Consider the following 12,237-nt stretch of genomic DNA (forward strand, 5'->3'; position numbering starts at 1 on the left):
TTTTTTTTTTTTTTTTTTTTTTTTAATAATTTCAACTTTTATTTAGTTATTTTTTGTGATGGAGTCTCCCTCTGTCACCCAGGTTGGAGTGCACTAGTGCTGTCATAGCTCACTGTAGCCTTGACCTCCCGGACTCAATCCTCCTACCTCAGTCTCCAGAATAGCTAGGACCACAGGTATGTACCACCACACCCAGCTAATTTTTAAATTTCTTGTAAACATGGGGTCTTGCTTTGTTGCTCAGGCAACTCCTGGGATCAAGCGATCCTCCCTCCTGGGCCTCCCAAAGTTAGGGGATTACAGGTGTGAACCACTGTACCAGCGGACTCTTATTTTAGATTCGGGGGTATGTGTGCGGGTTTGTCACCTGGGTCTATTCCCTGATGCTGAGGTTTAGGGTATCATTGAATCTGTCATCCAGGCAGTGAGCATAGTACCCACTAGTTAGTTTTTCAGCCCTTGCCCTTTCCCTCCCCACTCTAGTAGTCCGCAGTGTCTTTTGCTATCCTCTTTATGTCCATGAGTACCCAGTGTTGAGCTCCCACTTAAAAGTGAGAACATAGGGTATTTGGCTTTCTGTTCCTGCATTAATTTTCTTAGGATAATGGACTCCAGCTGCATCCATGTTGCAGTAAAGGACATAATTTCATTCTTTTCTGTGGCTGCCTTAAACTGTTTAAAAATTTTAAAAAGGCTGGTTGCAGTGGCTCACGCCTGTAATCCCAGCACTTTGGGAGGTCGAGGCGGGCGGATCACCTGAGGTCGGGCGTTTCAGACCAGCCTGACCAACATGGAGAAACCCTGACTCTACTGAAAATTCAAAATTAGCCGGGCGTGGTGGCACATGCCTGTAATCCCAGCTACTTGGGAGGCTGAGGCAGGAGAATCGCTTGAACCTGAGAGGCAGCGATTGCAGTGAGCCAAGATCGCACCTTTGCACTCCAGTTGGGGCAATAAGAGCGAAACTCTATCTCAAAAATAAATACATATAATTTTTTTTTTTAAATCATTGTCTTTGAGAATGAAGGGCCTCAAATTCTATTTTCTCTCATGTTAACATATTGAAAGTAGCTTTGGCTAGTATTTTCCATGTGCATTTTTTTCAACTCTTTATTTTTAACCTTTCTATACTGCTTTGCTTTAAATGTATTTCTTGAGTCCGGGTGTGAGATAGCTCATGCCTGTAATCCCAGCACTTTGGGAGGGTGAGATGAAAAGATCACTTGAGGCCAAGATTTTGAGACCAGCCTGGGCATTAAACCAAGACCCCTCTTTATGCACCCCCCCCCCCAAAAAAAGCCAGACATAGTAGCGCACACCTGTAGTCCCAACTATTTCAAAGGCTGAGGCAGGAGGGTTGCCTGAGCCCAGGAGGTCGAGGCTGCAGTGAGCTGTGGAGGCTTGAGTCCAGGATGTCAAGGCTGTAGTGAGCTATGATCACACTGCTGTACTGGACCCTGTATTTTAGTAGCCTGGACAACAGAGGGAGACCCTGTCTCAAAAAAAGTATCTCTTGTAAAGCTATAGTTGATTTTTTTTTCCCCTTTCTTTTCCTTTCTTTTCTTTTTTTCTTTCTCTCTTTTTTTATTTTTACTTTTATTTTTGAGAAGGAGTCTCCCTCTGTTGCCCAGGCTGGAGTCCAGAAGCACAGTCTCTGTTCACTGCAACCTCTGCCTCCCAGGTTCAAGTGAGTTTCCTGCCTCAGCCTCCCAAGTAGCTGGGATTACAGGCACCCGCCACCATGTCCAAATAACTTTTTTTTAGACGGAGTCTCGCTCTGTGGCCCAGGCTGGAGTGCAGTGGCTGGATCTCAGCTCACTGCAACCTCCACCTCCCGAATTTACACCATTCTCCTGCCTCAGCCTCCTGAGTAGCTGGGACTATAGGCGCCCGCCACCTCGCCTGGCTAGTTTTTTTTTTTTTTTGTATTTTTTAGTAGAGATGGGGTTTCACCGTGTTAGCCAGGATGGTCTTGATCTCCTGACCTCATGATCTGCCCGTCTCAGCCTCCCAAAGTGCTGGGATTACAGGCTTGAGCCACCACGCTCGGCCAACTTTTGTTTTTTTTAATAGAGACAGGGTTTCACAATGTTGGCCAGGCTGGTCTTGAACTCCTGACCTCACGTGATCCACCCAGCTTAACCTCCCAAAGTGCTGGGATTACAGGCATGAACCACTGCACCCAGTCGATACTCTGTCTTTTGATAATGAGTTGGACCCACTTACCTCTCCTGGCATATTTGGGCTTCTGTTATTTATTTTTATTTATATATTTTTTGAGGCAGAATCTTGCTCTGTTGCCTGGGCTGGAGTGCAGTGATGGGATCTCGGTTCACTGCAACCTCTGCCTCCCGGATTCAAGCAATTCTCCTGCCTCAGACCACCAAGTAGCTGGGACTACAGGCATGTGCCACCATGCGCAGTTAACTTTTGTATTTTTTTAGTAGAGGTGGGGTTTTGCCATTTTGGCCAGGCTAGTCTTGAACTCCTGACCTCAGATGATTCACCTGCCTCAGCTTCCCAAAGTGCGGGGATTACAGGTGTGAGCCACTGTGCCTGGCTTGTTATTTATTTTGTACTTCTTATGTGTGTGCACAGTTTCAGGAAGATATTTTTTTTTCTTCTGAATCATGTCTTTCCTTTTCTCCTTGACTAACTTCTATTAGATTGAGTTTGCCTTTCCCTCCCCTGTACTTCCTTTTATTGACTTGGAATTAATGTACTTTCTTTTATTCTAGAGGTAGCCCTTAACTATTGAAAACACTCCTTTACAATATTTAATATTATTTGCTACATTTATCTAGTAACTGGTTTTTTCTTTCTCTTCTCTCATTTATATGGCTTTGGACCTTAAATTCTTTTTTTTTCTTTAAACTGAAATGAAGTTTATTTTGTTTTTTCGTAATTTCAACTCTTATTTTAACTATTTTTTGTGATGGGGTCTCACTCTGTTACCCAGGTGGGAGTGCAGTGGTGCAATCATAGTTCACTGTAATCTTGACCTCCCAAGCTAGACAATACAAGGACATTAAATATGATCTTGCCAATTACCGTTTTCCAAATCTTGTCTGCCCAGGATTTCAGTTACACTTTGTTCATAAGTTTTTCTAAATTGTCATGATTTTGGAGCCAGTATTTATTTAGATTTATTAACATTTTATTGATTTTTGCAGTTTTATTCCTAAGGAGTTTTTTGCATCTCCTTTCTATTGTGTTAATTTGGTTTTATTCTTTTTTTTTTGAGGTGGAATCTCACTCTGCTGCCCAGGCTAGAGCACAGCGGTGCCATTGCAGCTCACTGAAAGCTTCCCTTCCTGGATCCAAGCGATTCTCCTGCTTTAGCCCCTCAAGTAGCTGGGATTACAGGCATGGGCCACCACGCCCACCTAATTTTTGTATTTTAGTAGAGATGGGGTTTCACCATGTTGGCCAGGCTGGTCTCAAACTCCTGACCTCAAGTAATCCACCTGCATTGGCCTCGCAAGGTGTTGAGATTGCAGGTGTGAGCCACAACGCCCAGCCAATTTGTTTTATTTTTTATTTATTTTATTTTTTATTTTTTGAGATGGAAGCTTGCTCTCTCACCCGGGCTGGAGTACAGTGGCGCAGTCTCAACTCACTGCAACCTCCACCTCCCGGGTTCAAGTGATTCTCCTGCCTCAGCCTCCCGAGGAGCTGGGATTACAGGTGTCCACCACCACGCCTGACTAGTTTTTGTATTTTTAGTAGAGATGCCATTTCACTATATTGGCCAGGTTGGTCTCGAACTCCTGACCTCAAGTGATCTGCCTGCCTTGGCCTCCCAAAGTGCTGGAATTAGGCTTAAGCCACTGTGTCTGGCTGATTTGGTTTTATTCTTAATATTGAAATGTTAGATCTCTGTGGGTTTAATTGGGTACAAGAAACGTGGTACAGATTTAGCTTTGTTATATCCACATGACTAACCAGTTGCTCTGGGGGGTGTGTGTATGTGTATATATATACACGTATATATTATATACACACACATATACGTATATATACACACACACGTATACATATACATATATTTATATATATATTTGAGATGGAGTCTCACTCTCACCCAGGCTGGCATGCAGTGGAGTGATCTCAGCTCACTGCAACCTCTGCCTCCTGAGTTCAAGTGTTTCTCATGCTCCAGCCTCCCGAGTAGCTGGGATTACAGGTGTGCACCACCACACCTAACTAATTTTTGTATTTTTAGTAGAGATGGGTTTTCACCATGTTGGCCAGGCTCGTCTCGAATTCCTGGCCTCAAGTGATCCACCCACCTCAACTTTCCAAAGTCCTGAGATTACAGGCGTCCACCACCACACCCAGCCCATGATGTATATTTTTTGAATAATCCATTCATTATATATTTGAAACTGTTTTTGAATAATCTGTTTAATAATAGATTTGTAGATTCAAGTATATATTGAGATTTATTATATGATAAAGAGCATTTCAAGTTGTTGAGAAAAGGATAGACAGGTCTGATATGATGATGTTTTAATTATAGTGTTTTATAATATACTTTTCATTTCTGATAGGGTCATTTCCCCTGGTCAAACATCTTTTTCAGTATTTTTTTCAGGCCTATTTTTCTAGAAAAATTTTGGAGCCACTTTATTAATATCTACTCCCACCTTCCCCTCAAAATAAATAAATAAATTAAATTAAATTAAATAGGCCGGGCGTGGTAGCTCAAGCCTGTTATCCCAGCACTCTGAGAGGCCGAGATGAGCGGATCACGAGGAGATCGAGACCATCCTGGCTAACACAGTGAAACCCCGTCTCTACTAAAAAAATACAAAAAACTAGCCGGGCAAGGTGGCGGGCGCCTGTAGTCCCAGCTACTCTGGAGGCTGAGGCAGGAGAATGGCGTAAATCCGGGAGGCAGAGCTTGCAGTGAGCTGAGATCTGACCACTGCACTTCAGCCTGGGCAACAGAGCGAGACTCTGTCTCAAAATAAATAAATAAATAAAATAAAATAAAATAAAATAAAATCTGGCCGAGTGTGGTGGCTCACACCTGTAATCCCAGTACTTTGGGAGGATGAGGCGGGTGGGTCACCTCAGGCCAAGAGTTTGAGACCAGCCTGGCCAACATGATGAAACCCTGTCTTTACTAAAAATACAAAAACTAGCCAGGTTTGGTGGCAAACGCCTGTAATCCCAGCTACTTGAGAGGCTGAGGCACGAGAATCGCTTGAACTCAGGAGGTGGAGGTTGCAGTGAGCCAAGATTACGCCACTGCACTCCCGCCTGGGCAACACCATGAAACTCTGTCTCAAAAATAAATAAATAAATAAATAAATAAATAAATAAATAAATAAATAAATCCTATGAGAGTTTGAGATTTTGTTGACATTATAGGCTAATAATGTAGTGAGAATCAGTACCTTTATAATACTGAGTATTCTTGTCCTGCTGTAAGTATATTCCCCCATGTATTTCTTTTTATTTTTCTCAGCAACATTTTGTAACTAATGTCAGTACTGCACGTTGCTTATAGAAATGTATTCCTATCCACTTTGTTTTAAAAAATTATTTTATAGATGAAATTTTAAAAATTATTTTTCGGCCAGGCACGGTGGCTCATGCCTGTAATCCCAGCACTTTGGGAGGCCGAGGCGGGTGAATCACAAGGTCAGGAGTTTGAGACCAGCCTAGCCAACATGGTGGAACCCCATTTCTACTAAAAATACAAAAAATTAGCTGGGCGTAGTGGCGCGTGCCTGTTGTCCCAGCTATTCCCAGCTACTCAGGAGGCTGAGGCAAGAGAACCACTTGCATCTGGGAGGTGGAGGTTGCAGTGAGCTGAGATTGCACCACTGTACTCCAGCCCTGGTGACAGAGTGAGACTCTGTTCCAAGAAAAAAAAAGATATTTTTCTATCAGATTCATCACTTTTATTTTCTGTGTTGTATGGCTCACTTTTGTGGTGGTTCTCTGAAATATTTTTATAGCTTTATAACTCTTAACAGCAGTTGCCAATTTCTTGATTGCTAAATGGCACCCATTTTGATAGAATTTCTTGTGAATTGGTTGAAGAAGCCATTTCCCTGGAGAACAGCAAGAAGCATTTTTAACATGAGTATTGGGCACATTTGGGCATGTGTGTGACCTAAACTAACTGCAAGACTTCACCATCTCCACGTGTTCATCCCTGGTTCCTGCGTACATCCAGCTCCCTACCTTTCTTTCTCCATAGGACATTTATTCTTGGAGTTGACAAGCATATAAATCTCATATTTATCAAGTTTAAAACAAAACTCCTGGCCAGGTGTGGTGGAACCACCATTAGTGAATGGGTGGTTCACTAATCCCATTCCTTTGGGAGGCTGGGGCAGGAGGGTTGCTTGAGCCAGAAGTTCGAGACCAGCCTGGGCAATATATTGCGACCCTACCCCCATCTCTATTCAAAAAGCAAAAGAAAAGTAAAATAAAGCAGAACTCCTCATTTTCCTCCTCCAACCAGCTTTGGTTTCCCCTTTTGAGTCTTTTCATTGTGGCAAAATATACATAACAAAAAATTTACCACATTAACTTTTTTTTTTTTTTTTTCTGAGACGGTTTTGCTCTTGTCGCCCAGGCTGGAGTACAATGGTGCAATCTTGGCTCACTGCACCCACTGCTTCCTGGGTTCGAGTGATTCTCCTGCCTCAGCCTCCCAAGTAGCTGGGATTACAGGCATGCGCCACCACGCCCAGGCTGGTCTTGAACTCCTGGGCTCAAGCAATCCTCCTACCTCAGCCTCCAAAGTAGTTGAAATTGCAGGCATGTGCCACCATGCCTGGCTAATTTTTTCATTTTTATTTACTTGTTTTTTTAAAAGACAGGGTCTTGTTCTGTCATCCAAGCTGGAGTGCAGTGGTGTGACCTTGGCACATTGCAGCCTCAACCTGCTGAGCTCAAGTGATCCTCTTGCCTCTGCCTCCTGAATAGCTGGGACCATGGGTGCACACTACCACACCTGGCTAATTTTTTTTTTTTTTTTTTTAATTATTTTGTTGCAAAAGGGTCTCACTGGCCCAGGCTGGTCTTAAATTTCTGGCCCCAACTGATTCTCCCACCTTGGCCTCCCAAAGTGCTGGGATTACAGACATGAGCCACTGTGCCTGGCCTTAATTTTCTTACTTTTTAATAGAGATGAGGTCTTGCTATGTTGCTTAGGCTGGTCTCAAATCCTGGCCTCAAGCAGTCCTCTCATCTCTGCCTCCCAAAGTGCTGGGATAATAGGTATGAGCCACCACACCAGACCCCCAGATTTTGATAGGATGAGGAAGGACAGGATCCAAGGATACTAGACATCTGGTAGAATGAGAGGGCGTCAATGCCAAGGCAGGGAATGAATGCGTAATAGGGAGACCAGGAGGTACAGAGAAAAGCTGCTGGCGCACAACCTTGCTGGGGCAGGCAGGACCATGGGAAAGGCTCTTCTGCCCTCAGCTCATGCTCTGTGTCTGAGATGGGTCCATACCAGCAGTGCTACCCACGCCCTGAATCTTTGCATTCTCAGGATCCTATAGCCGCCATGGGACAAGTGATGTCCGAGTGTCCTACACACAGGCAAGAGGTGGGCTGCCCTGGGTGTTCCTGATGGGTTGCCGAGGACATCACTGATGACAAGTCTTGAATCCCACTACCATCTGGCCTGCATTTTAAGAGTGAGGTGGCGTGTGCTCCATAGTAATGCAAATACCGTGAGCATTCGGTATGCCAAACCTTCCCCATATTCATCATTGTATTTTGGTAAGGTATTCTCACTTGCTTCTATGGAGTGTTGCCCCCGTTATTATATGTATCTCAAAACCTATGATAATCCTGGAGCAGTGCGTCTGTTCGTTTTGCATTGCTATAAAGGAATACCTGAGACTGGGTAACTGTTAAAAGAGGTTTATTTGGCTCATGGTTCTGCAGACTGTATAAGCATGGCACCAGCCTCTGCAGGGCTTCTGGTGAGGCCTCAGGAAGCCTCTACTCATGACAGAAAGTGAACAGGGAGCAGGCACGTTACATGGTGAGAGAGGGAGCAAGAGAGGTGCGAGGCTCTTTTAAACCAGCTGTCGCATGAACCGGAGTGACAGCTCACTCATTCCTGCAGGGAAAGCACCAAGCCCTTCATGAGGGATCCGCCCCCATGACCAAAATATCTCCCATAAGGCTCCACCCCCGACACTGGGGATCACATTTCGACTTGAGACTTGGAGGGGACAAATAACCAAACCATACTAAACAAGAAACCCCAATTTTCTCCCAAAGGATTCAGAATGATTCCATTATACAAGTTTATTTTTAAATATTGGAAATATACTCTTATGGGTTTGGAGTTCAGAAAGCTACTATTACAGCGTCAGCTCCCTCCTTCCTTCCTACTGAGATACTGACAATCACATCTTACCCAGCGAAGCAGGGTGGGAGGATGAACTAGTTGCTAGGCAACTATGATTAAAAGAAGGAAGCTATTATGGTTTATAGAGACTAGAACATAATCTTTAGGTGGCTGTAAAATTCTGATTGTCAATAGTGTAAACAATAAAAATAGTTGCAAAAAGAAAAAATCTTAGCAGAGATAATTAACTCAAAACCACGGATAGCTGTAAGATTATAAGATAGCTGAGTACAACTGTTTTTGGCATGTGCTTTGTGAACTGAATGCAGTAGTTGGAACTCTAGGACTGAAGAGCACTGAGGTCAGAAATAAGTTATCTCTCTTCTTTCCTCCTCCTTTTTCCTCCCTCCGCCATCCTCCCGCCATAATCCCCTATCTCCCATCTTCCCTGCACATTCTCTATCCTTCCTTTCCACCCCTGGATCCTCTGTCTGGCCTCCTCCCTCCACATCCTACTTCCTCTGCTTTTCCTCTCCTACCTCACCTCTCCCTCCACCTTCTCCATCCCCCATTCTTCACCTTCCCTCTTCCATCATTCTGTCCCCTCTTCCTCCTCCTCTCCACTTTTCTTAAGCCTTCAGCTTGCGGCCTCCATCCGTCATGCCCATTAAGTGATCTTCTTCACAGTCATCTGTTCTTTTTGTGATGGAGTCTTGCTCTTGTCACCCAGGCCGGAGGGCAGTGGCATGATCCCGGTTCACTGCAACCTCCACCTCCCAGGTTCAAGCGATTCTCCTGCCTCAGCCTCCCGAGCAGCTGAGATTACAGGTGTGTGCCATCACACCTGGCTAATTTTTTTGTATTTTTAGTAGAGATGGGGTTTTACTATATTGGCCAGGCTGGTCTTGAACCCCTGACCTCAGGTGATCTACCCATCTTGGCCTCCCAAAGTGCTGGGATCACAGGTGTGAACCACCGCGTCCAGCCCTCCACAGTCATCTCTTGAGCAAGGCCCAGAGCTACTGGCAGTAGACCCTGCCTTCGGTCTGGTCACAATCTTACAATCTGGTTAATGAAATGAGCATCACATATGAAGGAATAAATAACAGAGCCCAGATGCTTAGAACCAGGTGGGGTGTAGGTGTGTGTGTGATCAGAGCAGAAGGGACTGAGCTATGGCAGTCTGAGCCACTTCGGGGGATAAATGGGACATAAACTGAACACTAAAAGGAGAGTGAGCCTGCCGGGCGTGGTTGGTGGCTCATGCCTGTAATCTAAGCACTTTGGGAAGCCAAGGCAGGTGGATCACCTGAAGTCAGGAGTTCAACACCAGCCTGGGCAACATGTTAAAACCCCGTCTCTACTAAAATTACAAAAATTAGCTGGGCAATTTTGTGCACACCTGTAGTCCCAGCTACTCAGGAAACCGAAGCACAAGAATCGCTTGAACTTGGGAGGCGAAGGTTGCAGTGAGCCAAGATCACGCCACTGCACTCCAGCCCAGGTGACAGAGTGAGACTCCTCAAAGAAAAAAAAAAAAGGAAAAAAGCCTTTGGGGAAGTGAGAGGGCACTGCAGGCCCCAGGAGATGTGCGCTGAGACCAGATGCAGGAATGTGCAGCGGGTCTTGGTCAGATTGGGAAGAGTAGTGGAAGGATAAGAGGAGGTGGGGATGGTTAATGTGTGCCAGAAAAAATAGAATAAGACTTACTATTTGATAGCAAAACAGTGAGTATAGTTAATAATAATTGTACATTTTAGAATAACTTGAGGTACATAATTGGGTTGTTTGTAACTTGAAGGATAGATGCTTGAGGGGATGGATACCCCATTTTCCATGATGTGCTTATTTCATGAGCTGTATCGAAAGAGCTCATGTAACCCAGAAATAGACATACCTACTATGTGCCCCACAAAAATTAAAAATTAACCATTGGAGCAAAAGGCCTCTAAGTTACCTTCAAACTCTTTCTGTGACAACAAAATCTGGGGCACCCAAGGACCACATTCCTGGTGTCTCTAGAAAGAGCCTGTAATCCCAGGTCTATTTCTGAGAAAAGAGCTGTTGGTTTTCAATGGCGTGCCCTCATCTGAAGCATTCCCAGCTTTACATAAAAATCGATTACTGTGCCATCAGGTAACTCTTCCTTGTTTTTTTTTTTTTCCTCTTTTTTTGAGATGGAGTTTCACTCTTGTTGCCCAGGCTAGAGTGCAATGGCATGATCTCGGCTCTCTGCTACCTCCGCCTCCTGGGTTCAAGCGATTCTCCTGCCTCAGCCTCCCAAGTAGCTGGGATTACAGGCATGCTCCACCACGCCCGGCTAATTTTTGTCTTTTTAGTAGAGACGGGCTTTCGCCATGTTGGTCAGGCCGGTCTCGAGCTCCCGACCTCAGGTGATCCACCTGCCTCGGCCTCCCAAAGTGCTAGGACTACAGGCGTGAGCCACCACACCCAGCCCATTCTTACTTGTTTTTATCCAAAGGTATTTTTTTATCCATAGGTACTATGGACAAGAACTTTTGCTAACTACACCCCTTAGAGACAGAAAAAGAAATTAGGCATTCTGTCCTTTTTCAACTTTATGCCGTTGTTTTCTTAACAAGTCTCATATTCTTTTAATATAAGAGTTTTCGTTTTAATGCTAATTTTAGAAGAATCTCTCATCAGTTTCACAGTTACTTTGCATGTGTCCTCCTACCCTCCCCACCCCCGCACCAGTGCTGGTGAGCAGAGGAAGAGCAAAAGGTTAGGATCTTAAGTTCAGTGAGCTTCGGTAATTGTCAATGATAAGAAAAAGCCAAAAGACAGATCTGGCTGAGACAGGTGTGTTTAAAGCAATTATCTCTGGGTTTGTGTCAGCTGTACTCACAGGAGCTGAGTGGTTATCCCAGGCCACCATGCTCCAATATGATTCTCATCTTCTATCATCGAAAACAGTGGAAACCTTCGTTCATCCTTAACTTGCTGAGTATATTCTGTCTCCCTCTTTTCATTACCCCAGGAAAAAAGAGGAAGATTTGCAGACCTATTGGATGCTAAATATTTACGGACCACGTTACAGATCTGGGTCATATGGTAAGAGTGTAATTATTTCAAAACTAGTTTTAAATAGAGGCACTGGGAGGAAGCCTATTTAAGTAAATCTACGTGAGTGCCACTGGGGAGAAAAACATAAGACCAACTCCAAATGTTACAAAGACGAGCAATATCTTGTCATTCTACAAACACCACTACCACTAAATAAGTAAATAGATACATAGACAGATAGAGGAAAAATCCCTAATTGTCTTCAACCAATTTTAAAATTTTTCTTATGAGCATATGAGCTCACTTCCTAACTTTTGCAGCCTGGTCTTTTTCCTTACCACATGACAGAAACTTGTCCTTTGAAGTCACCAATCATCAAGTCCAATGGCATAGACTCTTGTGGTACCCTCTGTGTTTCATTTCTCTGCAGCATGACCTTGAGTTAGCGAAGATTTTCTAAACAGGATGAAAACATGCTAACTATAAAGGAAAAGATTGATGAGTTTTAATACATTAAATTAGGAACTTAGGAACAGTGTCAAGATATCATGAAGAAGGCTGGGTGTGGTAGCTCACACCTGTAATCCCAGCACTTTGGGAGACTGAGACAGGCAGATCACCTGAGGTCAGGAGTTCGAGACCAGCCTGGCCAAAATGGAGAAACCCTGTTTCCACTAAAAATGCAAAAAAATTAGCTGGGTGTGGTGGTGGGTGCCTGTAATCCCAGCTACTTGGGAGGCCGAGGCAAGAGAATCGCTTGAACCCAGGAGGTGGAAGTTGCAGTGAGCTGAGATTGCACCACTGCACTCAAGCCTGGGTGACAGAATGAAACTTTGCCTCAAAAAAAAAAAAAAAAAAAAAAAAAAAAAAAA

At 44.2% G+C, this 12,237-nt stretch overlaps 1 protein-coding gene across 2 annotated transcripts in view; it reads left to right on the plus strand.

Annotated features, from left to right (window-relative positions):
• The window catches only part of SVOPL (SVOP like), an 81,407-nt gene that overhangs the window by 37,078 nt on the left and 32,092 nt on the right, over positions 1-12,237 (plus strand). For both annotated transcript variants that reach the window (XM_017880391.1, XM_017880392.1), the window contains one exon: positions 11,340-11,413. In XM_017880391.1, coding sequence (XP_017735880.1) covers positions 11,340-11,413 — 74 coding nt within the window. The remainder of the gene's footprint in view (positions 1-11,339; positions 11,414-12,237) is intronic.

Source organism: Rhinopithecus bieti, unplaced genomic scaffold (assembly GCF_001698545.2).
Source record: "Rhinopithecus bieti isolate Rb0 unplaced genomic scaffold, ASM169854v2 scaffold_11401, whole genome shotgun sequence".
Taxonomy (NCBI): domain Eukaryota; kingdom Metazoa; phylum Chordata; class Mammalia; order Primates; family Cercopithecidae; genus Rhinopithecus; species Rhinopithecus bieti.